Source organism: Sapajus apella, unplaced genomic scaffold (genome assembly GCF_009761245.1).
Source record: "Sapajus apella isolate SASKATOON/1434 unplaced genomic scaffold, GSC_monkey_1.0 scaffold67, whole genome shotgun sequence".
In the NCBI taxonomy this organism is placed as follows: domain Eukaryota; kingdom Metazoa; phylum Chordata; class Mammalia; order Primates; family Cebidae; genus Sapajus; species Sapajus apella.
Window position 1 is genome coordinate 1,378,973 of NW_022437007.1, and position 26,670 is coordinate 1,405,642.

The following is a 26,670-nucleotide window of genomic DNA, read 5'->3' on the forward strand; positions in this document are numbered from 1 at the left end:
CAGAAGACACAGTTCTAAGCCACACACCCACGTTAATGCTTTCACTTTATTTGGAATGTTTGAGTTCTTTAACCTTTTGTGAAATCTGTCACCCAGAGCAGTATGTCTTTGGGAAACATGAAACCTTAACATACCATTTTAAATTTGACAAAAAAGAATGAGAAGTTACTGGGGCCTGTATGACAACCAGTGATGATATTTGTTCCATTTCTTATGAAGTCATCATTGTGCTGTCTTTTAGCTGTTTCTCCCTAGTATATGCAAAGTAACTTATGTAATAACCCTTCTTATCTTTGTTCACCTACTTCACAAACACAGACTGTATTTTCATGATAGGAGACTCAGTATTCTGAAAAATATATTTGTACTTGGAAAATAGATGGGGGACGGGAGCTTTCACTGACTTAATTCTGCCTGAGCAAATCTCAGCTTCACCTCTCAGAGATGTTATCAACATGCTGCATTAATCTAGATAGTAAGGACAACTGAAATCTAATTGGACGTGGTACTACAAGCGCCAGGTCGTGATAATTGTTACATTTATTGACTTCTTTCTAAGTGCCTGATAGTGTTCTGCATGTACATGTATTAAGTTGCTTAGACTTTATCCTGCAAAGTAGGTGCTATTCTAATCACCATTTTACAGATAAGGAAGTGGAAGCACAGGGAATTAAAATAACTCACTCAAGGTCACACAGTACTTAGTGGCAGAGCTAGAACATGAACCCAGAGCTGTCATTCTTAAGAAACACTCCTTGGATCACAGACAGAGTATACTGCACAACTGTATGGCTCACTCCTCAGTGATGGATTCAACAAGGCCTGAGTGTGTCTGTTGGGAACTTCCTGCCCCAAATGATTCTGTTAGACAGCCAAGACTGAAAGCTACTTTGAAGTAGAAAAGACTCCCAGAACTGGATACTTTTTATTGTCATTCCCCTCCACGTTCAGAGAGTGCCCATTATCCAGCAGTTCAGAATGCAAAAGGAGACCCACACTGAGTGGCAGCAAAATGAGGCCATTGATTTCAGGGTCTCAGGTAATCCTCTTTGTGGAACTGTTAATTTTCATTTTTCAGTAAGACTGCCAATTGCTTGCGGTGTTATCTTTACCCTAACCTGGGTATCAGTAACTACTTCCCCTAATTCTAAACCAATGTGTGCACACACTGTCCCAGGATGGTAGCTGTGAATTCGATGTTTGTATTTGGGTTGCTGATCTCCCAGGTTCATCTGGACACGTGGCTCATTCCTCACTGTTGCCATTTGCAGTTCCTTTGGATCGCAGCTCCTGGTCTTTGGTGCAGTACAAGACCTTTCCTCTTGTGCTGTTATCAGGAGAGACAGAGGAGCTGCACTGAACCAGAAAATAGAGTGTCCCTTTATATTGGGCCATGCACGGAAGATGCCAAATATTATCACTGGTGGACCTAACATGGATGAGAACTAAGGGGAAAATATTTTTTAGGAAAAGATAGACTCGCAGAGCATTTATGGCTATCATATCTGAAGTTTTTGACTCTTAGAAAGCCTCCACATACCTGCTTATCTGTATATATCAGTCCCTTTTCAGGTGACTGATAAAGACACACCCAAGACTGGGAAATTACCCAGTCTTATAAATTTATAAATTAATAAAGAAAATGAGGTTTAATGGACTCATAGTTCCACGTGACTGGGGAGGCTTCACAATCATGGCAGACAGTGAAAGGCATGGTGGCAGGCAAGAGAGAGACCTCATGATCTAAAACCATCAGATCTTGTGAGACTTATTCACTACCATAAGAACAGTATGGGGAAAGCTGGCCCCATGATTCACTTACCCCCCACCAGGTCCTTCTCATAACATGTGGGAAGGAACTACAATTCAACATGAGATTTGGGTGAGGACGCAGACACCACATCACTGTAATGTGAGGAAGGAACAAGTTTGCACTCGCGTACACTTTCTGACTTGTGTCTAATACCGAGCACCTTAACTAGTGAACTTTATCAGCTGCCTACCACCTACCTGGCTTTGTTGTTCCCTCCCTATCCTGTTTTGTAGCAAATTTCACTGAAGGCCTACAGAGGTCAAATTTTTTTGCTGGTCTTTTAAAATACATTTTTAAAAGGGAAATTATTTACCATAGGCATAACTATAAAATTGAAGATTTATTCAGGTTCAAGAGTTGCTCCTCAGAATTAAGAGTTTGTTGCTTAGTTCTCTCCCAGAGTATTTGATATTGTTACTAATATAATTAGCTTTTAATAGAGTTTCATGTCACCTAAACACTACATTGAAGAGTAACATTAAAAATGAAACAGTTTGCTTTAGTGATGAATGAGCTAACTCTAAATCATTTCAGTTCAAATAAATGAATTGATTACGTAATTTTTTCCAGTCAACCTGAAATATCTAAATCAAATATTTAAACCAGCCAGAATACCAAACTCATTTGTTGATCTCGCTTTCCTGGATTACTAATTAGCTCATGACATGGAGTAACAAGCACTACTTCTAATATAAACTCCACTGAGGTCACCATGCCCCTCTGCCAAGTGTCATTCTTTAGACAGGTGGTTCTCTAACTTTAGCTTTCATCAGAATCACATGAGGGCTTGTTAAAGCACATCACAGGGACCCCATCTGCAGAGTTTCTGGATCAGTGAGTTTAGTGTGGGGCTGAAAATACTGGGTTTCTAACAAGTTTCCTGATTGCTGCTGCATCTGCTACTGGAGAACACTGAGACCCACTGCTTCATATGAATGAATGCTCTAGAAACTTCTCCAGCATGGCAAGTCCAAGGGCTTTCAAAAGGTTTAATTATTATCCTCTAGCACAATATATCTTACTATGGCATGTAAATAATGTGATAAACTACACTTGCTGTTCCAGGTATTATTTTTGCTCGTCTGCAGCAAAACCCCACCATACTATGACAGGCAGGGCCAGAAAAATGTAAACAATTAAAATGTGGCTTTGCATATATGCAAAATTATAGGAAAAACCTGCACACCTGACTGGCTGGAAGGTCCTGGGTCTGGCCATACAAAAAGAAAAAAAAAAAAAAAAAAGGCTACTATACTAGCTACTGTTTGGGCCCGGCGCCACCTGGTGGTGGTTTTTGCTCTATCAGCCTACAGATTGATAATTCTAAGTAACGCGACTGTTAGGGAAGCTGGAAACCATAGTGGAACTGTCAAGAGAAAAGAAGACATGGATTTGGCAAAGTAGTCCCTACCTCTCGCATTTTTATATCATACAAATAAACTACCTTTATTCTTCACTGGTACAAAGATTTAAACAACACTTTTCTTCAGGCAGTACTTTTAGATTTATATTTTGGGACAGAATATAATGCAAATAATTTAAATTAGAAAACCTGACACTGTCATGCAAAGTTTGATTTAGCTTGATCAAATAGGAAGTTTCACACAATGTTTGCATCAAGTTATATTACAATTCAGAAAAAACACAGTCATATTTTTCTAAGTGAATAATAGAGTTCCGCTGGATTTCTTTCTATTGATTAGGGGCTTCCGCAAAAAAATCAAGAGCAAGAACAGTAAAACAGGTACGAAGGACCCAGGGATTGTAAAGTCCAAAGCGAGGTTTAAGACTACCTATGTAGGAGGTGCTACGATTTTGTCAAACTACTTTTGCCAGTCTTAGCTCACCCTCCGTCTTCAAGGTATAAAGGAGAACTTGAAGACTAAGGAAGGGCAGACCGGAGAGTTGGCAATGTAAACGTTTGTAAAAAGTATGGTGGTGTGTATGCTGTTGCGCGTTTCCGCACCCCGACCTTCGGGAAACGGAAAGGGAGCTGTGGTCTTATCACGTCCACCAGCTTCGTCACGACCGCTTGGAGAGACACCGAGAGACCTGAGGATGAAATATTCGACTCAGGCCCAAGCAATCGAAAGACAAAGGTGGTGACCCTTGCTGCCCTGTTGATGGCAAAGCAAAAGACACTTTGCTTCATCACTGACAAAGCGACAGTTTGTATTTTCTGAGGGTCCTGCGGGAAAAAGTAACTTAGAGTCATCTTCAAATTGAAGCTCAAGAATTTGCATCTCTAACAAGTGCCCGGGTGAGGCTGGCACTGCTGAGGCTGATCAGGAACCACACTTTGGGGACTTGAAGAGGATCTTCTCAGGAACAACCTTCTCTAGAGGTGTAACCATGGTAACGATACACTCCTGGTAACGGCAGCATAAGTCACGTATGTTTTGCTAAAGCAGAACATGGGAGCAGAACTGCTATGGAAATTTTCACAGATTATCACTTGCTTATCACGAAATCTTTTGTGAACTACTACTGAATTTCAGCATCACAAATATTAAATGAAGGCACTCTTATGACAGCTTTATTAAAATAAGATTTCTGTCCTTCTCCATTTCTCATTATTAGAAGGGTTGGAAAACTTGCTGAAATTGTGTAAACAAACCTGAAAAGACAATATAAAGGGAATGGCTTATAAAATAAACCTTTTATGTGTTTTGTAAACATTGATTTCTGCCGGCAACATTAACTGAATACTGTATGCAATAATGCAGTTGTTCGGAAGAGGGCGCTGTGGCATTACATTTACTTGTGTGCTGTCAGGCGAGTTTCTAAATGGTTTCTCTAAAGATTCATAAAGTAGAAAATGTTGATGGTCCCCTTACACTTCGCCTCTCCGTAGCATGTTACTGAGATTCAATAGTGACGACTTCAGAGCTTCTATTGCCTGGAACTAGATGAATTTTTACGAATGACTTGGTCTATTCTTGTCCGATCCACTGATGTTTTTATATTTGAGGCTCCTTACTTTTGAATGATGTGTTCCAGCCATTTAATCAAATTGCTTCAAAGATATAAGAAGTCCCAATTTTAAGAGCATTTTAAGCCAATTTTTATAATTGAGGGATGATTTGATGTGAATATTCTGTTGCTGCAAGGATTCTCTCTACTTGGAACCCAGAAATTTTTAAAATGTGCAGCTGTTTTTCCACACCATCTTCCCCTTTTTATCATCCATATTAAATATTGAAATAATTCAAGGAATATTTATTAAATTGCAAAGTGCTATTGTCATATAATATTCTATGATTGTACGTTATTCAGATTAACATTACAATAAACCAATGGCAAAAGAAGATTTTTAAAAATCAATCTTGCACAGATATGATATGAAATTTTGATAAAACTCAAAGTAACACTAAAATCTTCTCAGTTCAAGATTGATTAATTCAAAATAGAGTTGATATTGAAATATCTGTTTCTTCCTTAACCACGTAATTAATATTTCCCCATTGTTATACTTGGAATAATAGATAAATAGAGTTTGATTTTTTAAAAGTATAAGATAAAGTGTGAATTTTTAATTTACTCTATCAAACTCCTACTAGAAAAAGTGTGTGATGACTGGCCAGTAGGAGGAGAGGAAGGGGTGGTGTTTGTAAATAAAATATTTTTTTTCTCTAAAATGTTTAAAATACTCTCTAAAGCATCAAGGTCAGACTTCAAGTATTATTCTGTCTTACAAATGAAATTATAGGCCCTTACTCCTTAGACTGGAGGAGAAGCTAGGAAGTATCTATTTAATTATTTTACCAATAATTGCATTTGACAGAAAGTGGCAGAGACCTGGGACATAATGGCTTCATCAGGGAGACAACAGGATGTCCAAAGGCAAGCGGTTGCTGATTGGGCTGTGAAATCTCCAGTTCTTGCACTTTTCCTCAAGGGTGCAAGATGGCTGTTGACACTCCCACTTGATTATGAATTCCAGGTAGCCAAGAACAGAAAAGGAAGGAAAGGACCAAAGGACAATACCTATATTAAAAAGGCAAAAACTTAGTGTCCCACTAGATAGCGGCTCGCCTCTCGTTGCTGGAAAATAATCCATGTCCACCTGCGCCAAGGAAGGCTGGAAAGGTAGCCTTAAGCTGGGCACAGTGCCAACCCTAATGGAATTAGTTTGTTAACAAAAGAAGAGAAGAGCAGTTATTCTGTTCCCCACCGCTCTGTCGCAGCCTCTGTGAAAGTCTGCTCCTCATGAAGATGAAGCAGTGAGGCCCAGAGAGACTACGTGATTGTATCCATGTCTCAAAGCTGGTGGCAGAGGCAGGACTTTATGTACCACAACTTATAGCATCTTGTTTTTGAGTTGTGCATTGAATTCTACACATGTGACGGTCAGGTGGGGAAGCAATGGGACCTTTTGAAGCTCTAAAGATTTTGCTTTAGCGAGGGCATAATGTAAAGAATCTTAGATTATTAAAAGCTTGGCATGTCAGTTCACTTCTAATAAAATCACTGTAATTTTTTATGAAAAGAATGCAAAGAAAAGTAAAAACATAATTCCTAACCTCATAATGAAGTGATATTGTAGTTACAAAGGCATTAAAATATATTTTGAGAGGCTATTTCTTCAAAGTAAATATGGGAGATATTCCCTTATGTAAAACATAACTTCAGTAAAACTGTGGCCTTCTTCCTCTCCCAGACTGAGGGAGCAGCCCTCAGCTTTCTCCGGAGTGTGATGAAAGTGGAGGTCTAAATGCAGTCGCCACAGTGGTTATAACGCTTATGGCAGCAGCAAGTCAAAGCTGCTCTAAAAGAGGCTGCAGCAGAATTGCTTGTATTGCCCAAATGATAAAATTTGCTTTTCTAGAATAGTTCTGAACAGAAAATGTTTACTTCCTCTTGCCATTATCATTCAGCCATTCAAATACTTATTAAATTTATACATTCAAGAATATAACACTGTGTCCAATTGCATGATAATCCAAGAAGACAGTGTTGCCTGTTACTACTTATAACCTCGTACCGTAAGGAAGTGATAGGTAGAATTCTGAAAAGAAATTTTTTAATTGTTCAGTATTAAAGCTATCTCATTCATGGGACAGATGAGGAAACTACAGACTTGCAAAACAGAAATGATTTAATTCATTTAGAAAATAGAAAATGATTTTTGTTTATAATTTAACATATATTTAAGTTAGGCTGTGCACAGTGGCTCAAACCTATAATCCCAGCACTTTGGGAGGACAAGGTGAGTGGCTTGCCTAAGCCCAGGAGTTTGAGATTAGCCTGTGCAACATGGTAAGACCGCAAATCTACAAATACATACAAAAATTAGATGGGCATGGTGGAACATATCTGTAGTCCCAGCTCCTCGGGGGCTGAGGAAAGAGGTTCTCTTGAGCCTTGAAGGCAGAGGTTGCAGTAACCTGAGATTGGGCCACTGCACTTCAGCCTGGGTGACAGAGTGAGACCCTGTCTCAAAAACACACACACACACACACACACACACACACACACACACACACATATCACAAACACATATATACATATATATTTAAGTTACATGTAACTCTCTAGGTTATAATTTCATCTCTCTCCAAACATGAGGACTTATTTGAATATTATACTGAAATCGCAGATATTTACTGTTTTTCTTCCATTCATGATCTATGTCTGGGAAATAAAAGGGGAGCAAAATGTCCTAGTTTGCAATTCAGTTTTGTGTCATTTGTTTCTGATTGCAGTGGGAGAAACTACAGATGACCACGAGTGAAAGGAGGAAAATATTCTGCTCTGTCACATTCCATGTAATTGCAATCACCTGTGTGGTTTGGTCTTTGTATGTATTAATAGATCGGACAGCGGAGGAAATCAAGCAAGGCAATGACAATGGTAAGAGCACGTCTTTCTTCTTTCTTACTCTCTTGGATCCTAAAGACAATACTCAGAGGTGGATAGGGAAGTCATTTCCCCGGGTTAGGCCTTCATCATGTATGGTATACTAGAAAAACTAGTATTTGCTATTGATTCTTCCCTAATCATGTTATTGATTAGTACTCTGATTAAAAATTGCTAACTACATGGAGTCCCGAGCTGAGATGCGAAATTCATCAAATCCGTATAAAACTTAGGGGCAAGTTACATACAGACAGCAAACACCACTTCAGGCTTTTTGGGCACTGAATATGGATCAAGTTCTGCCTGAAGCGAAAAGGCAAATGGCTGTAAAAATGAAGAGTTTCTCATTTCATTTAATTCACTCTAGTCATCTGTCCTTTAAAGCATGAAAGACAGCGCATTCTGGTAGAGAATATGTTACAGCTTTGAGTTAGTACTATATAGTTTGATAGAGTGGGTTATCACCATGGTTTGACATTTTAGCCATGCGAAGTTTCATTGTGAAGGATAATATCAAGTCTGCAATGAAAAATTTTTCAAAATCAGTAAAGCATATTCTCACATTAAAATGGGTGGACCACTTAGAAACAAAAAGAGAAAGTGTAATGTCTATAAAAGATTATTTTCATGTGTGAAAGCACACAGTTATGTTTCTCATTGGGCTCCATAAGTTTTCATACGTTATCCAGCCTAAATCATAGGTGGCAAAACAGTGAGAAACGTCCCCACACCTCTGCAGGAAACAGTATTAAACCACTGACGCCTCTAGGAAAGACATTGTTCAGATGGTAACACTTTGAGATTGTAATGTTGTGAAAAATGTTTGCACATCCCTCCACCCAGCGAAAAAATGGAAGAAAATAAAAGAACAAAAAAATGAGAGGAGGTAAGAAAAAAAGAAATAAGGAAGATATTAAAACACAGAAAGGTGGATTACGTCTGTCTTTCTGCGTGTGGATTCATAAGCACGGGAGAGGACGCGCCATTCTCACACTCGCCCTCTAGGTGGCAGCAGCACATGCCAGTGTGCACCGCTCTGAGCGTTTCTCAAAGCCGAATGGGGCTGCGGGGCTAGAAGGGACGGCCAGGACCCACGATGGGAACTGTGGATGGGGTTTATGTGTCTCAGTGAGGGGACAGTGACAGCGTTTCAAGTGCCATTGTCCTTTTCTGGACGAAAATGAAAGCACTACCATGTCGAGTCTAAACGTTAGAAAAACAGGTAGGGTGGGGTTTTGTGGGGGAGGCTGTTTTTATGTGTTAATTTATTCCATATTAACTCATTTACATACCATTAATATCAAGCTATATTGTTCACAACTATATTATGTACTGTTTCAGAGATTCTTGCTTTTAAATGTCATATTACATCCTTATTAAATAAGTTTCTGAGGGTAGAGCTTTGTTTTACTTTTTTAGATCCCATATCCTCTCTGATATAGGTGCTGGCCCAAGCCAAGTAATGAACACTGTGCTGTAAAGACTGCTGTCACACATGAATGGAAAAACAAAGAGGCATCCCCACTTCGCTTCGCCCAGTGTCTTACCTTAGACTCTAGTGCTTTCCTAGCAATCCAGGGCAGACATGCTACCCTTAGATTAGATGACACAGAGGTCCTGTTTATAAATAATGCTGAACTCTCAGGTTCCTGGTGGCGAAATGCTCTTGGATTTCCCCAGTCCATGTCTCCTGACCCAACTCCAATAGAGTTCAGGATTAGGAAGATGTATGGGATTTGTGTGTGTGTGTGGAAAAAGATTGACAAATTTTACTTTTTAATTCATTTTTGCCTTTTCATTCAACTTTTTAAAATAATGTTACTTTTAACCTGAACATCCCAGTCTCCCTCTCTGCCTTGCTAAAAATAATCTTGCCCAGCGTCAGACTCCCAAGAGTCTAAAATGAGCTGTGAAGTCCGTCTGCTTTTCTTTGTCTAAAGTGTTTTCACTTGCTCTTTAAATGTAAATTTCCCTACAAACTGTGGACTGATATGTGTGGTTCTAGTGGCACTAGACTTTAAGGCTGATGCATTTTGATTCCTTTAACTCTAACTTGTGAACATTTCAATATCATATTGAAGGGCAAGACTATACAAACTATCTTAAGCCTTTCCTGGAAAGCCTACTAGCATGCTGATTGTTCTGGAATGACCTGGAGGGTGCTGCAGCCTCCAAGTACCAGATCACATATATGCAACTGTAAAAAGGAGGTCTGGAAGAATTTACTTCAATAATCATATTAAATCAACAAAAATATTGAGACTGTTGGAGAACTTATTGCTCATCCTTGTGGGATTAGCATAATATGAATGTGAATGAATCAGCTAAAGTTATTATGAGAGACTAGCTTTCTGTTTTCTCAGAAAATGGTGGTAGAGAGAATGCCTCCTCTTCTAATTGCTGTCCAAGAATTTCCAATAAATATTTCCCCTTAATGCTTGAGAGGTAAAGATGGGCAGAGAGTTTATTACTCAACTTACAGAAAAAGGATTCCAGACACAAAGTCAGCAATAGAGATAGGTTCTTGGGCCTCAGAGAAATGAACAGATGATTGAATTGCCTGAAGTTAGATTCTCCAAATTCCTCTGTTAAATTGGCAAATAGAAACAACTTTGTCCTCCTGGCATTTCGAAGTGCAGGATACAGCTTCAATATATATTACCAAGGACAAAGATACCTTGAATTGTACATCCCCAGGGAGAAAGACCAAGTGCCTTCCTTTCTCTACCATTGTCCTTTTTTTGTTGTGTACATTCTTTTGTCTTTGCTAAAGACAGCATAGAAACTGACTAGTCTAACAGAATGTAAGAAGACAATTGGCTATGTCTCAATAAAAAGAGGCAAGTACATCTTAGTGACGAAAACATTCTTGAAAAATCCATTTAGCCTCATTTTAGCATCTTCTCTCAAGATGTCTTTAAAGTGGGTTTTCCAAGATAGAATCCTTATAACCACTCAACAGTAATTTATTTTATAGGAAACAAGAGTCTTGTCCACTTAGTTGAAGAAAGTGGTCATCTGGACAGTGAGTTTATGCCCAAATGGCTTTCGTATGTGGGGGTTGCGGTGCTCTGCACTCTAAACTTAATGCAAGGATTTTGGGGGAGATTTAACTTCCCAGGAACATATTAAAAGATGGCTTAGGCAGAGAAAACTGACTCAGAAATACCTTGTGAAGGAAAGTGGAGGAATCAGGCTGAGTCTCCCAAAAAGGGCAGAGAAAATGGCAATTATTTACTCCTGGCCCAGATTCCTGGGTAGATTATGGGCTTTGGTCACTATTTCTAGAAAGCGAGGTGAAACATGAGTGGACTTTTCTTTAGATTGTCCACCCTCTAAAGCATAGCTTCACTGACAGTGAAGATAAGCTGTAAAAGCTTTCATTCATCCTTGAAATAGTTATTGAGTAAGGAACTATGGAAAACAAAGGCCAACCCAGACAAATTATGCGCTCGTCAAGATTATAGCATGACAAAGTAAAAATCCTTAGGTTAGAAACTGAGCTCATACTGCAGATGGAGAAATAACATCAAATTGGAACAGTGGGAAAATTTATTTCAAGCTGGAAATGACCTGTAACTGGGTTTTGTGGGACAGGTAGACACATAGAAGTAAAGCGAAACCAAGAAGGAAAAAAGATCATAGACAAGGATTATAGACAAAGGCTCAGAAATGGAAAACCTCCAGGCAGGTATGAGGAACAGCTGCTAGTTTGGGTAAACAGAGGGGAAAGCTGGATGTAGTTCATGAGCATTTCCCTAAAAATGGGAAATAAAGCACATTTCATCTCCAGCCTGTCTGTGGTTAACCTTTCTAAACACATTGAAACTACTGCTTAATATAATAGCTTATGGCAAAAATCCATTTGAATTTGGAGAACTGCAAGATGTCTCATTCATATTCCAAATCCTTTCTGCAAATTTCCCAATAAGGAGTCATCAGTTATTGTCTTACGCAGTAGGGATTCTCAACGTCAGCACAGTGGACACTATGAACTGGATAATTCTTTGTTGGAAGGTGCTGTCCTGTGCACTGTAGGATGTCTAGCAGCATCCCTGGCCTCTAATAAAAGTCAGTGGCACCCCACCCAACTCCAGGTATGACAATCAACAATGTCTCTAGACACTGCTAAATATCCCCCGGGGAACAAAACCGCCCCCAGTAGAGAACCTATGGTCTACTCGGAGTCTTGTGTTTCAGATGATTGTTCTCCTTGCATAGCTGAAGACAGCTAAGTAGGAGCTTAAACAACAACAACAAAAAAAGCCTTTCTATATTCCAAATGCATGGACTTTCTGCATAGAGAATAATTTAGCTCTTTTTATTTGTAACTACCATTTGATGCCACTGTGTTACTTAGCATACAGGAAAAATGGAAACAGAGTCCATTCATGTGTAAATGTGTGCTGCCACTTATCAGGGAATATGAGAATCATCACATATTCCTGATTATTCTTCAGAATTCCTTAAATCATTTATAAAGACTTTGCCTTAAAATATTTTTAAATAAAAATAGCAAGTTAACTGCTATTTCCATGCAATACACAAATCAAATTTCAACACTATCAAAGATTACTAGGTCAAGATCATTGGACAATAATCTCTGCCTTTGCATGAAATAGCACAAGGAAGAGAAGGGAGAACTGAAATAGATGGTCTTTAAAGATCTTTGAACTCTGAATTTTCAGTTCAGTTCTTTTGTTAGAACACTAGAAAAATCAAGAATAAAACAATATTTATTGTATGGGCCTGATACTTTCTTTAAAAACATTTTTATAAGAAAAAATGATTCTTTTGAAATGGAACCCCCTTGACTTTTTTTTCCAAAAATAAATAATATATGTAGGAATACCTAGAATATGTTTAAAGTGTAGAATATATGTTTTATTATGAACAACATTGTGAAATCTTTAGATGAGGACCAAGTGCTGCCAAGTAGAACAACACTTTTTAAAAGTTGCACTAATGGTCAAAAATTATTATTACTGCTTTAAAGTATTATATTGGATTGTCTTGGAAGTAAAAGATAATACTTCATGAAATGTATAAATAAGTATAAAGCAATTCATCTCATAATTTTATGTAATTATTTGTATATTTTTTGACCTAAAATGAAAACGTTTCTGCAGAGTATTGGAATGCATAATAGAGTCCCATTATTATCACTAGCTAACAATAGTGCTATTATTGAACACATGTTGGTTGCATACACCTGTATAAATCAATCAAATCCAGGTAGCATACTTTCATTGTTAAAATTCCTATCCTTAGGATCAAAGAAGTCTATAGGAGAAAGAGACCATGGAAATATTTGTATATGACTAACAAAACACTGATTTGTATGTGACTAACAAACACTGATTAATGATAAGTCTCTGGTGTAGTCCATTTTGTACTCAAAGTTCTGTTTTCTTGACGATTTGTTTTCTAACATCTTTTAGCATCTTCTCTTAAGTAAATTTATTGACAATTGAATCTGTTCTTTTAAAGAGTTTAACTCCATGATACACTAATTTTTCAAAATAGTGACAGGTAGAGACATGAAACCCTCAGTATTTCTCCTAGTTTTACTAAGTTCAGAGTTACTCTATTTTATTCCAAACCACAGCATTTAATTAGTTAACATTAATAGGATTTCCCCTGGACTACGATGTAGGGAATTTGCCATATTGTGAAAAAGCATCTTCTTCCTCTGGGCCAGACGGCAAAAAGATTTTGCCTCATGCCAACTCCAGAAGTTGACCTAGATTGTGGTGTTAGGAACCATGAAGCTATCATAGGGATTAGCAGGAAAGAGTGTTGGCAGTAATTAGGGCACAAATCCTGTTTGCCAACCTCATGACAGATTGCACTCTTTTTTCCGTGGAGTGGGTTCTGAAACATGATTAGAAGTTTATTGTAAAGAGGGCAGCACTCGAGACAGAGGAAATAGCATGTGCTAAAGCTTGAACCTGTATTAGGACGTGCATCATTTGGAAAATAGCTACCCAGATAGGAGTTTGGATAAAGTTTACTAAGAAAGGCACTGGATGAGAGAAATCAGGAAGCTGAGGATGACGATAAAATAAATAGAGGTATAGATCATGAGCATTTATTGGGCAGGACTGCAGCAAATTTTAAGCACAATAAACTTCCTTGGGCATGGCTAAAAGGAAATGGAGTTTTTTGGTGCAATAAAGTTTCCATAAATATATTATGCATACATTACCAATTTCTGAATATTTAAATGCTCACAAACATATCTCTTACTGTAAGAAATTCTATAATCTGGCTGCGTGTAGTGGCTCAGCCTGTAATCCCAGCACTTTGGGAGGTGGAGACAGTCGATCACCTGAGGTCAGGAGTTCGAGACCAGCCTGACGAACATGGAGAAACCCTGTCTCCACTAAAAATACAAAAAATTAGCGGGGGCGTGGTGGCACATGCCTGTAATCTCAGCTACTCGGGAGGCTGAGGCAGGAGAATCGCTTGAACCTGGGAGGCGGAGGTTGTGGTGAGCTGAGATCACACCATTGCACTCCAGCCTGGGCAACAAGAGCGAAACTCCATCTCAGAAAAAAAAAAAAAGAAAGAAATTCTATATTCTGGCCTAGACACAGAGGTGAATTCATGGAATTAACTTCAAGTAAGAAGCTAATATATATATATACACACATATAAATCTTTTATATATAAAACTAATTTTAGAGCAGATTTAGGTTTACAGAGAAATTACAAAGAAGGTAAAGAGAGTTCCCACATACCACCCTGTACACACACAAGGTTTCTCTAATTATTAACATCTTGCCTCAACGTGCTACATTTGTTACCATTGAGGAGCCAATATTCATACATTATTATTATTTTGAGACAGTCTCGCTCTGTTGCCCAGGGTGGAATGTAATGGGACTGTCTCAGCTCACTGCAACCTCCGCCTCCTGAGTTCAAGAAGTTCTTCCCGCCTCAGCCTCCCGAGTAGCTGGGATTGCAGTCTACCATCACCACACCCAACTAATTTTTGTATTTTTAGTAGAGTCGGGGCTTCACTGTGTTGGCCAGGCTACTCTCAAACTCCCGACCCTTAGGTGATCCACCCACCTCGGCCTCCCAAAGTGCTAGGATCTCAGGCATGAGTCACCACACCTGGCCTCATACATTATTAAAGTCCATTGTTACATTGGGGTTCACTCTTTGTGTCGTACATTTCTATGAGTTATAGCAAACGGATAATGTGCTGTGTCCAGCATTATGCAATCATCCAGAATGGTGTCACTGCCCTACAAAGTCCCTGTGTTCCATCTATTCATCCCTTCCTTTCTCCCCTAAACTGTTGGCAAACTCTGCTCTTACTATCTCCATAGTTTTGCCTTTTCTTGAATTATAGTATAGTTGGAATCTTGCAGAATGTAGCTTTTTCAGACTGACCTCCTTCATTTAGCAATATGCACTTAAGGTTCCTTTGTGTCCTTTTGTAGCTTGATAGCTCATTTCTTTTTAATCACTAAATAACACTCCATTGTGTAGATGTATCACAGTTTATTCATTCACGGATTGAAAGACAACTTGGCTTTTCCAATTTTGAACAATTATGAATAAAGCTGCTACAAACATTTGTGTACAGGCTTTGTGTGGATGTTTTTGCTCATTTGAGTAAGTATAGTGTTGCATCATTTGAAAAGCTTGTGGTTACCATTGTAAAAAACTGCCAGACTGTTTTCCAAAGTGACTGTACCACTTTACATTCCTATCAATCAGCAATGAATGAGAATTCCTGTTTGTCCTTTCACATCCTCTCCAACATTCAGTGTTTTCAGTGTTCTTTTTTAAAACTTTAGCCATTCTAATAAATACATGGTATCTTGTTTTAATTTGCAATTCTCTCATCACATATATTGATAATCTTACTTACCATCTGTTTATCTTCATTGATGACCTATCTGTTCAGATCTTTTGCTAATTTTGTAATTAGGTTGTTTATTTTCTTATTGTTGAACGTTAACGGTTCTTTGTATAATTTGGATACGAATCCTTTATCAGAATGTGTTTTGCAAATTTTTTTTCTGTGGCTTTTCATTCTTTTAACAGTTACTTCATCAGAGCGAAAGGTATTAGTTTTAATAAAGTCCAATTTATCAATTTTCTTTTCATAGATCATACTTTGGGCACCTAAGTTTTCTTATCTTTTTCAAATTATATAGCTTCACAATTTACATTTTAGGTCTATAATCCATTTTGAGTTAATTTTTGTGAAAACTGTAAGGTCTGTTTACAGACTCAGATATTTGATTATACCAGCACCCATTTATTTGTTAAAAAGACTATCCTTTCTCTATTGACTTTGCTCCTTTGTTAAAAATCAGTTTTCTGTATTTGTATCAGTCTATTTCTGGGCTCTCTGTTCTGTTTCATTGATCTATTTCCTTATTCTTTCATTGATACCACACTGTCTTGATCACTGTAGTGATAGTGATCAAAGATAGTGTCAGTCTTCAAAAACTCTATTGTTCCACCTCAATATTGTGTTGGCTCTTCTAGTCTTTTGTTCTCCATATACACTTTAGAATCAGTTTGTCAATATCCATAAAATAACTTGCTGGAATTCTGAATGGGGTAGTGTTCAATCTGTAGATCATACTGGGAAGAAAGGATATCTTAATAATATTGTCTTCCTATCCATATGTGGAACATTTTATTTCATTCAGATATTCTTTTATTTCCTTCATCATAGCTTTATAGTTTTCCTCACATAACTCTTATACATATTTTGTTAGGTTTATACCTAAGGTTTTTGTTGTCATTGTTCTTTTTGTTTGCTTTGTTGGCATAAATGTAAACAGGCTTGTTTTTAATTTCAAATTCTGGTTGTTCATTGCTGTATATAGGAAAGCAATTGACTATTTGTAAAAGTTTGTTTCCTACAATATTGTCATAATCACTTATTTAAAAAAACTTCACCAATTCTTTGGGATTTTATACATAGACAATCATATCATTTGTGAATAAAGGTAGTTTTATTCTTTCCTAATCATCTTTTCTTATTCTTGCTTTACTGCATTAGCTAGGACTTCCAGTATGATATGGAATAGGGTGTGATATGGAATAGGGGTGATAAGAAGGCACATCCTTGTCTTGTTCCTGATCTTAGGGAGAAAGCATCTAGTTTCTCACCATTATGATGTCAGCTAGTTTTCTATGTTCTTTATCCCATTAAGGAAATGCCCTTCCATTCCTAGTTGTTATCATCATGACTGAGTGTTGGATTTTGCCAAATGTGTTTTCTGCATTTATTGATATATTCACATTTTTTCTTTAACTAATTGATGAGATTACATTGACTTCTGAATGTTGAACCAACTTAGCATACCTAGGTTAAATCTCTATTGGTTGTAGTGTGTAATTACTTATATACATTGTTGAATTCAATTTGCTAATAATTTGTTGATTTTTTTATATCTGTTCATAAGAGATACAGGCCTATAACTTTTTCTTCATAGTAATTTGTCTTTGCCAAATTTAGTTAATGCTGGTCTAGCTGGATTAGTTAGGAAGTATTATCACTTCTGTTTTCTGAAAAGGACTGTAGAATATTGATGTCATTTATTCTTTAAATGTTTGGTAGAGTCTACTAGTAAAACTATTTGAACTTGGTGCTTTCTGCTCTGAAAGGTTATTGTTGATTTAATTTCTTTAATAGATCTAGGATATTTAGATTATCTGCCTATTAATTACACCTGCCATTGTAATGATCTCTTATTTCTCCTTGTGTGAGCTTTAGCCAATGATATTTTGAAGTATTATTTCCATTAGGATTAAGTAAATGTTCAAGATGACAACTATTATGAATTATTCAAGTCATAAAGAAGTTATTATATATTAGGAGTTAGAAAAAAATTACCTTTGCTATCAGTAAAGGTTCTAATAAATTTGATTGCACATATTTAGTCTACTGCAAAACTAAGTTCATATCTGATAACTGAAAGAGGCATAGAAATTTACTTTGAATCGACAATGTCAAATAGAGCAACAAATTAATGAGACATCAACAGTGAGAGGCTTTTCATGTTTTCTTATAAATACTTTTAAGATCAGAAACATTTTTTCCCCAAAATTTCAAAGAAACAGTTAGAGCCAAAGCATTTTTAAAAGAAAAAGTTTACTTGCAAAGGTTCAAGCGAGTCAGACTTCAGAAAAACTGGATAAGCAAGTGAAAAATATAACAGGTATTTAGAGAAAAAGATAAAGAAGATTACCACAATTACTAAGTTTGCATTAGTTTGTACATGGAGAAAAAATTTTGGCCAAGTATGGTGGCTCACGCCTGTAAACTCAGCACCCTGGGAGGTCAAGGCGGGTTGATCACGAAGTTAGGAGTTCGAGACCAGCCCAGCCAACATGGTGAAACACCGTCTCTACTAAAGATACAACAAATTAGCTGGCATGGTAGTACACACCTGTAATCCCAGCTACTCAGGAGGCTGAGAGAGGAGAATCACTTGAACTTGGGAGGCAGAGGTTGCAGTGAGCCAAGTTTGCACCACTGCACTCCAGCCTGAGTGGCAGAGTGAGACTCTGTCTCAAAAAATAAAAAAATACCAAAATCTTATTACATGATTAGCATATCCAGAAAGATTTTGCAACATGAGCTAAATAAAAGTCAAGAACAAAATGTCTTTGTTGGGGGTCTGGGGATATAAGAAATACTCGATGTTTCATTATTTCAGGACCAGAAATTGACAGGGTAACTCTCTTATTTTTGGTTAATCCTAGGATACAAGGTGCTTCATCATGATGAAGGACCTGACATGACTTCTGCTTTGCGACCAGAAGCATAAAGCAAATGTCACTACTACAAAATATAGATAGGATATTTCTTATAACTCTATTCACTGCTATAAGTAAATAACCCAAAGCCAAATCATAGACTCTCAATTACCGTGGTTTTTACACATTTCTACCATCCCTACCTGGTGCACCGTATGGTGCCATACTGAGCTATATTTTTCTACTTCACAACTTTTCACTTACGGAAGACGGCTATTATGTCCCCTACACTATTCTTATGTGGGCAAGAAGAGAACTTTTGACCCTCATATGTTTAACATTTATAATTATGTGTGGCCTAAATACTCACCATTGTAGTTACTGAAACGCCTGTGAAATAATTTTTAAATCTGCTTATTTAGAAAAGAAAGTCTATCTCTAGTAAGAGTGATGGAAACTAAGAAAAAAATATAGATGTCTATAAAAAAGTGATGGTTTTCAATGACAAAATATGATTTATGAAACAAATGGCTAAAATCCTAAATCCTTTGCACATTTGTGCTCAGGAATTCTCTGATGTGATGTGGCAGCTTCTGTCCTCCCCTTCCTTTCACTCCTCCCTTCTCCCTTCTTCCACTTCCTTTTAAATTTTTAAAGGAGTGAGGGTGGGAAGATCAATACATACAAACCCATACATGTACTCATAACTTATCTTCTTAAAAGGCTTTTAAATTCTGATTTTTCCATTATGTTCACTGTCCTTCCTTAAAGGTTTAGATATGTGTCCAAATGTCCAAAATCTAACATAGTATCTCATAATTATACTAGATACTTGATGCTAGGAGAAATAAGAGATTATTGCAGTGGCAAGTGATAAAATTTCCTTACATACAATTTTGATAGTACATGTAGGATACGCAAAAGGAATTATTAAGCCAATTCAGGTTGTAGCTCTTTCTAGTGATTAACAGTATATTCCTGTTAATATAGTCTAGCAGGCAGGCATGGGCTTTTGAAGGGGCATAGAAAAAAAATGCCCAAATCCACAGAGGACAATTTGGTGATAATATCTCTCTTTTATATATTTCAAAGGTGTCCTTGAATGGCCATTTTGGACAAAACTGGTTGTGGTAGCCATTGGCTTCACAGGAGGTCTTGTCTTCATGTACGTACAGTGTAAAGTCTACGTTCAGTTGTGGCGCAGGCTGAAGGCCTACAACCGTGTGATCTTTGTACAAAATTGCCCAGACACTGCCAAAAAAATGGAGAAGAACTTCTCATGCAATGTAAACACAGACATCAAGGATGCTGTGGTAGTGCCTGTATCACAAACAGGTACAAATTCACTGCCATCTGCAGAGGGTGGCCCCCCTGAAGTTGTATCAGTTTGACTGAACCAGTTGGAAGTTTCTTCACAGAAGAATATCTTTCTAGCCCTCAGCCACTACAAATGACAGAAGTGATCTTGAATTATTTACTCCCTTCAGCTCCTCCTTTCTCCTACTGACACATTTTTTTTGACTTTGTTCAAAGAGGAAAGACGAAAAACACACCAAATGATCAGGATCCCATGAAGTATAGCCTAAAGAGTGATATGGACATGTGAAGTTTGCTAGAGAATGATTTCTAAGACAATTAAGAACTACTGCAGCAATGAATGCTTTTAAGCAGTAATAAAAGATTAAATGGACCCACGATACTCTTCACAGTAACAGGGGAAAAGTTCAAGAATACAGACTTGAATTGCAACGTGTATTACTTCTTGGGCCTTGCAATGTTAACTATTTATCTCGTCTGGAAATAACAAACATATTTGGTTTTAAGCCTGAAATTGTCTGCATTATCCTGAGGTCACACTGGAAGAGAACTTGGAGGATGCATATTTTGATATGCTTTGACAGCTAACAGATTTTTATGGTAATAGTGGAGTCTGGTTATTTTGACAGATGCATGTTTTTAAAATCGATGCAATATACATTTGAAGACATTGATACTTGGAACTCTGTTTAAATCATGAACAAAAAATTTTCAGAAAATGTTCAGATGTAATTATCTCTGTTAAATACCCACAGAAATCAGTTACCAGGTCTTATATTTTTGTCTGGTTCCTCTAATACCGTGCTGTCCAACAGAAACAGAACAGCCACAAATGCAGGCCACATATGTAAATTTTTAATTTCCTAGTAGCCCCATTTTGAAAAGTCAAATAAATGGTAAAATGAATTTTGATTTTTTAAAATTTAACACTATACATGTTATTTCAACATGTCATCAATGTAAAAAATTATTGAGATAGTATACATCTGTTTTTTGAACCAAGTTTTCAAAATCCGGTTTGTACTTTAAAAGCACACTTCAACTTGAATTAACTATATTGGATAGCACAGCCCTAAAGGTAGAAACGAAGCTTCTGCTTTATTTAACAGTTGAATATTTCAAAACAGCAGTTTAATTCATTCTTATATTTCAAAGTCTCACAAATGTTATGATTTTTAAAAGCACTAAATTAAGTATCCTCATTTTAAACTCAGCTGAAGTTCACATCTCTCAAGGGTAAAAACACCAACTGTATAGAAAGATAAAACAATCCGCCTATAGCCAAGTTGTGAAATTAATTTGTCTGCTACTATGAAGTACTTATGATAGGGGACTAAAACTACCTAGTTTTGTTATTAAATCAAATGTGTAAGGTTTATTTCATCCATACGAGGTGTCACCTTGACAGATGAGTAGTTATTATGACTAAGAATCTAGACCTTATTTTTAAAAGCTGACAGGATTTCCCTTGCTCAGTTAGAAAGCAAAAATATTCAACAGATTCTGTGATAAGTAATTAATTAATTGTTTAGGTTTGACAGTTGATTATTGTGTTCTTTGCATATTCATGTAAAACTGATGTGTGAATGATATTGCAGTGAGCTAGATTCATGATTATAGATACAGTAGCCTGTCAAAGAAAGATGTCCTACATTAAAAAAGGTGACTTATTTTTGTTAGCTGTCATTATTTATTAACATGAAAAGGCAATGATGGCCATAACCAAAGCATGAGTGTCGCATTGCACAAATCTGGGTATCACATGGATGCACTTTGTAATTATCAGTGTGCTTTGTTCTTCACAGATCACAGGAAAAAGGAAAAAAAAAAAAAACAATTCAATGAAGAGAAAGACGGTATGAATATTAGTAGTGGCTGACACTGAGTCCAAATAGTCTTGATTCTTAGAAATAAAGAAAAGGTAAACCATGTCAATTTTGTGTGTGTGTATGGTGTGTGTGTATTCATGTATATATGCGGGAAAATGTTAAGGCATTCAGTCAGGAAACAAAAGGTTTAAAACTCATCTTTCTTAAAACTTGTTATAAGCATAGGGAAAACAAAGTTGAGGTAACTAAACTGAACCAAAAATTGTGCATAAATTTATAAAAAGGATACAAGTAATGTTTTTAAAAAAATGTGGACCTTAAATTAACTGTATATTAAATTCCTCTTAAATTCCCATTTTAAATATTTAAGATAAATACATTTATGAATAACAAAGCTGTGGGTGATTTAATCATGGCATCACATCTAAGGGTTAACCTGAATGCAATTTTCCTAAGCTTTTTACTAATCCATTTTCCCTGTGGGTTAGTAGTGGCAACATGCTGTTTACAAACATTCCTGGGGAAAAACATCTAGACACTAGCAAACAAAGAAATGTTGGTTTCTCTTTTGTTTGCTCTGAAAGTAAAATAATTTTTTACCTTAATTAATATGGAAAATTTTGTTTAAACTCTGTACAAACCTAAGCAAGATAGGTTGCAGGGCTGATTTCACAGTGGAAGATGATTGGCTAAAATAAAGCCTCACTTATTAAGGGCTACATCTAACACTAAGAAAACACTTCTAGAATGAAAAGCAAAGGTAAAAGTATTATTGTACTAATAGTAAAAGAGGACATGAGATTTTAAAACTATACCTATGGGCTTTGACGTTGTTGAAATGAGAAAATAATATAGCTTCCTGGCAGGTTAGAAGTCAATACTTTATTTTGCTATTCTTCTGACTTTTTGAAACCTGAAGTTCTGAATTTCAAGTTTTTCAGAAGCTTTTCAGCAATGGTTATGGTTCAAACATCTGAAGTAACTACCTGCATCTAAAACCTAATGTTAATTATTTTTATTTTACATTCTGTGTGGCAATGGAATATTTGCGCTTTAAAACAATAAAACGATTAGCTTTGTGGCAGTGCTTTCTTGTGGCTGGCTGTCCCCTTCAAAAAGAAAAACTGTTGGACAGAATGCCAATTCTGAGGCATGTTTACCTGCTCATGGAAGAAATAAAATGGAATTGAAATAAAGGACTAAAATTGAAGAATGAACTTACAGTTCTGTTAAAAACCTTGGCTTTTTATAATCATGACTCATCAGTGTTATCAATACCATAAACCACAGGCATTGACACTGTTAATTTAATATTGTACAGGAGTAAAGATTAAATTGTAAAAGAAAGAAATTGCAATTTTTTTTAAAAAAACTGAAGCCCAAAAAGCAATTAAGCTTAAGTATGAAAACAAAATAAAAATGAAAAAATCTAAAGTGAGCCCAACAACCTGAGATACAGCAACGTGTAAACTGAAGGAAGATAGGTATAGACTGAATGAGTTTTTCAAAACACCCCAGCATTAAATCTCACTGCGCTGCTTCTGTACGTGATTATGGTCCCAGAGAGACGATCTCAGTTATATTTTATCTTGTTTTACGAAAAATCCTTGGGTACCCTTTAAAACATCTATTCTTTGACAGGAAAATTAGCTCATTAGAGCAATGACACCATTAAGGGAAATTATAAGGGTGCTGGGGATCAGGTGGAAAGATTCTGCCATCTGCCCCATAGTTTACCCTTCCTTGCCTTGAAAATGAATATTCTGAAACAGAGTAGAGCTCTTAAAAGTTATTAGTATCATCATTATTATAGTTGTTATATAATACTTTAAGAAAGATGAAAACCTTTTTTCTTTCCTGACTCAGCCCAATGGTGCTATTTTACATATCAACACAGTTGACAGGAATTACTGTTATTTTGGGCTGCAGTGTTTCCTCTACATCTAAAGAAAGCCCATTTTCAAACTGGATACTGCATTAACACAAAGAAGGGAAAATTATTTTAACTGTGTGCAGTTTTTGAAATTAGGCATTTGTACTGTTTTGGTTTTACATAATTCTCTTGCATTAACAACTTACTGTTTTGTGAATCAAGTGTACTAAAGCAAATTAAGAAAAAGAAAATAATAATCTGTGAAAGACTTTGTATATTAAACAAGTGACGCAAACCTTGGTTGTGTTTTCTATACTTTTTGCCTAACATACTGATATTTGTATTTGCAATGTACACAATAGACATAAATTTTTTATTTAAGATTTTACAAGGGTCTGAACATATTTAAAAGCAAACCTACACTGACTAACTAATGACATTGTACAAAGGAATAAATACGCTAACAGAAGGAAACCAATGGAAATAAACTATGTGGACTTTCAAACCTGCCTTAAAAAAATGTTTAAGAGAAATCACAACGTAATCTAAAGAAGGATTTTCTCAAGAATAAGGCTTGGATTTAGAAAAATAAGACTATAACAGCATTTTTCTATTCAGAGATAATAGTGGATTCAGAAAATTGCATGGATAATAAACATTAAAAGCAAGATACTGGAATCTAAGAGGTTTGGTGATAGCAAAAACAAAGCCCATTCCAAATGTCCACCTTCTAAGGACTTACAGGGCTTTCTACCAGGCTGCTAACTATTCTGACCAAACTGGAAATCTGAACTTATCACCCTCCCTCATCACCAGAATTTATAGCAAACACTCCTAGATCATTAATCACTGTCATTATGTGTGCAATGATCCTAAACTGGGTGCTGTGATAGAGATTACCAAGAGAAGCAAGGGTGTCACGGTAGAGATGCTTTACATAAAGAGGACACTTTTAAGCTCAAACCTAAAGGAAGAAAGAACACTCAGTTATTGTTGGCCTTGCAAAAGCTCAGGGGAATGGCAACGCAGGCAGAGGGAATGGTAAGTACCAAAGTCCTGAATGGGAAATGTCAAGCAAGGCTGATAGATTCGGCCAGTAGAGAAATAAGCCCTAGTAAGGCTGTTATTACAGTTGTCCCTCAGTATGTGTGGAGGACTGGTCCCAGGACCTCCTTCGTATACCAAAATTCATGGATGCTCAGTCCCTGATATAAATATGGTGTAGTATTTGCATATAACCTATATATATCCTCCTATATACTTAAAATCATTTCTGAGTATCTTATAGTACCTAATACTATGTAAATAGTCATGATAATATATTTTTTAAAGAATAATGACAAGAAAAATGTCTGCATCTTCAGTACATCATTTTTTTTTTACTAGAATATTTGTCATCTGTGGTTGGTTGGATCCAGGGATGTGAACCCTTAGATATGGAGGGTCAACTGTACTTGTAGAGACAGTAAAATGCAAAGGTGCAGCCTTCCCATAATGTCTTGCCCTACAGAAAGACACAAACAGAAAAGGGACCAGATGACACGATAATACACGTAAGGGGAAGGGCAGTCAGCCGCCAAGATGCTGAGTCCATGTCACAGCTAAGTATTATATTAGATTGGTACAAAAGTAATTGCAGTTTTTGCCATTAAAACACTTTTTTAAAAATGACAGGAAACAAATTTACAAGAAAAAAACAAGCCCATCCAAAAGTGGACAAAGCATATGAACAAACACTTTTCAAAAGAAGACATTTATCTAGCCAACAAACATATGAAAAAATGCTCATCATCACCGGTCATTAGAGAAATGCAAATCAAAACCGTATATCACATTGAGATACCATCTCACACCAGGTAGAATGGTGATCACTAAAAAATCTGGAGACAATAGATGCTGGAGACGATGTGAAGAAATAGGAACGCTTTTACACTGTTGGTGGGATTGTAAATTAGTTCAGCTACTGTGGAAGATAGTGTGACAATTTCTCAAGGAAACAAATATCATTAGACCCAGCAATCCCATTACTGGATATATACCCAAAGGATTACAAATCGTTCTACCGTAAAGACACATGCACATGCAAAGACTTGGAACCAACCCAAATGCCCATCAATGATAGAGTGGATAAAGAAAATGTGGCACATATACACCATGGAATACCACACAACCATAAACAACGATGAGTTCATGTCCTTTGCAAGGACATGGATGAAGCTGGAAACCATCATTCCACTGACAGAAGAACAGAAAACCAAATACCACATGTTCTCACTCATAAGTGGGTGTTGAACAATGAGAACACAAGGACACAGGGAGGGGAACATCACACACTGGGGCCTGTTGGGGGGTGGGGGAGCTATGGGAGGGATACTAGGGGACGGGTTGAGGAAGGATAACATTAGGAGAAATACCTAATGTAGATGGTGGGTAGATGAACGCAGCAAACCGCCAGGGCATGTGTGCACCTATGTAACAATCCTGCACGATCTGCACATGTACCCCAGAACTTAAAGTATAATAATAAAATAAAAATAAAAAATAAAAATGACAGGAATTGTAATTACTTTTGCACCAATCTTGAGTTGTTAGTTTTATAGGCTGCAGCTCTATGCTACAAGTGACTCGAGGTGGAGTCTCAAGAGTTCATCAGAACCCAGGTGATGAGAAACTGTCTCACTCTCTCCTTCCCAAAAGATCAAGAGGCAAATGATATCCTCCATATTCCCATGTTCCAGTTAGATTACAGAACAGTCTTCCAAGGTTCAGTCAGGTCATCTGCGACAAAACCCTGCCCAGCTGTGGATTAAGCGGCCATACACCAGGCCATCAGCATGCTGGCAAGAGTAAGAACAGTGGCAAGAAAGCCAGTTAAGGAGCTACTGCACATAGGACAGGAAAGACATAGTGGCTTTGGTAAAGTAGAGATTGCCTGACACGGGCCGATTTGATTTTCATTTTTGAAGTGGAAGAAATAATCACTAATTAACTCATACTGGGGTAAGGCACAGAAGAGATAAAGTGAAAAATCAAGGATGATTTTATAGGCAGATTTCTGGCTTGAAAAATTAGATGAAAAACCTAGAAAAATCAAGGTTTCTGAGAAAATAAGGAGTGGGAAACAACACAAGTAGGAGTATTTGCCTTTGAAAGGAAAAGATACATCCATTAAATCAAAAGAAAATGGTAATTTACATTTTCTCAAAGATGTATAAAAAACAAAGGGTTGGACATTGAGA

General features: G+C 36.9%; 1 protein-coding gene across 12 annotated transcripts in view; it reads left to right on the forward strand.

Annotated features, from left to right (window-relative positions):
• Nucleotides 1–23,726, forward strand: part of MARCHF1 (membrane associated ring-CH-type finger 1) — a 917,917-nt gene extending 894,191 nt beyond the window's left edge. For all 12 annotated transcript variants that reach the window (XM_032248639.1, XM_032248650.1, XM_032248640.1 and 9 more), the window contains 2 exons: nt 7,519–7,666; nt 19,505–23,726. In XM_032248639.1, coding sequence (XP_032104530.1) covers nt 7,519–7,666; nt 19,505–19,803 — 447 coding nt within the window. In that variant the 3' untranslated portion in view covers nt 19,804–23,726. The remainder of the gene's footprint in view (nt 1–7,518; nt 7,667–19,504) is intronic.
• Nucleotides 23,727–26,670: the final 2,944 nt, after the last annotated feature.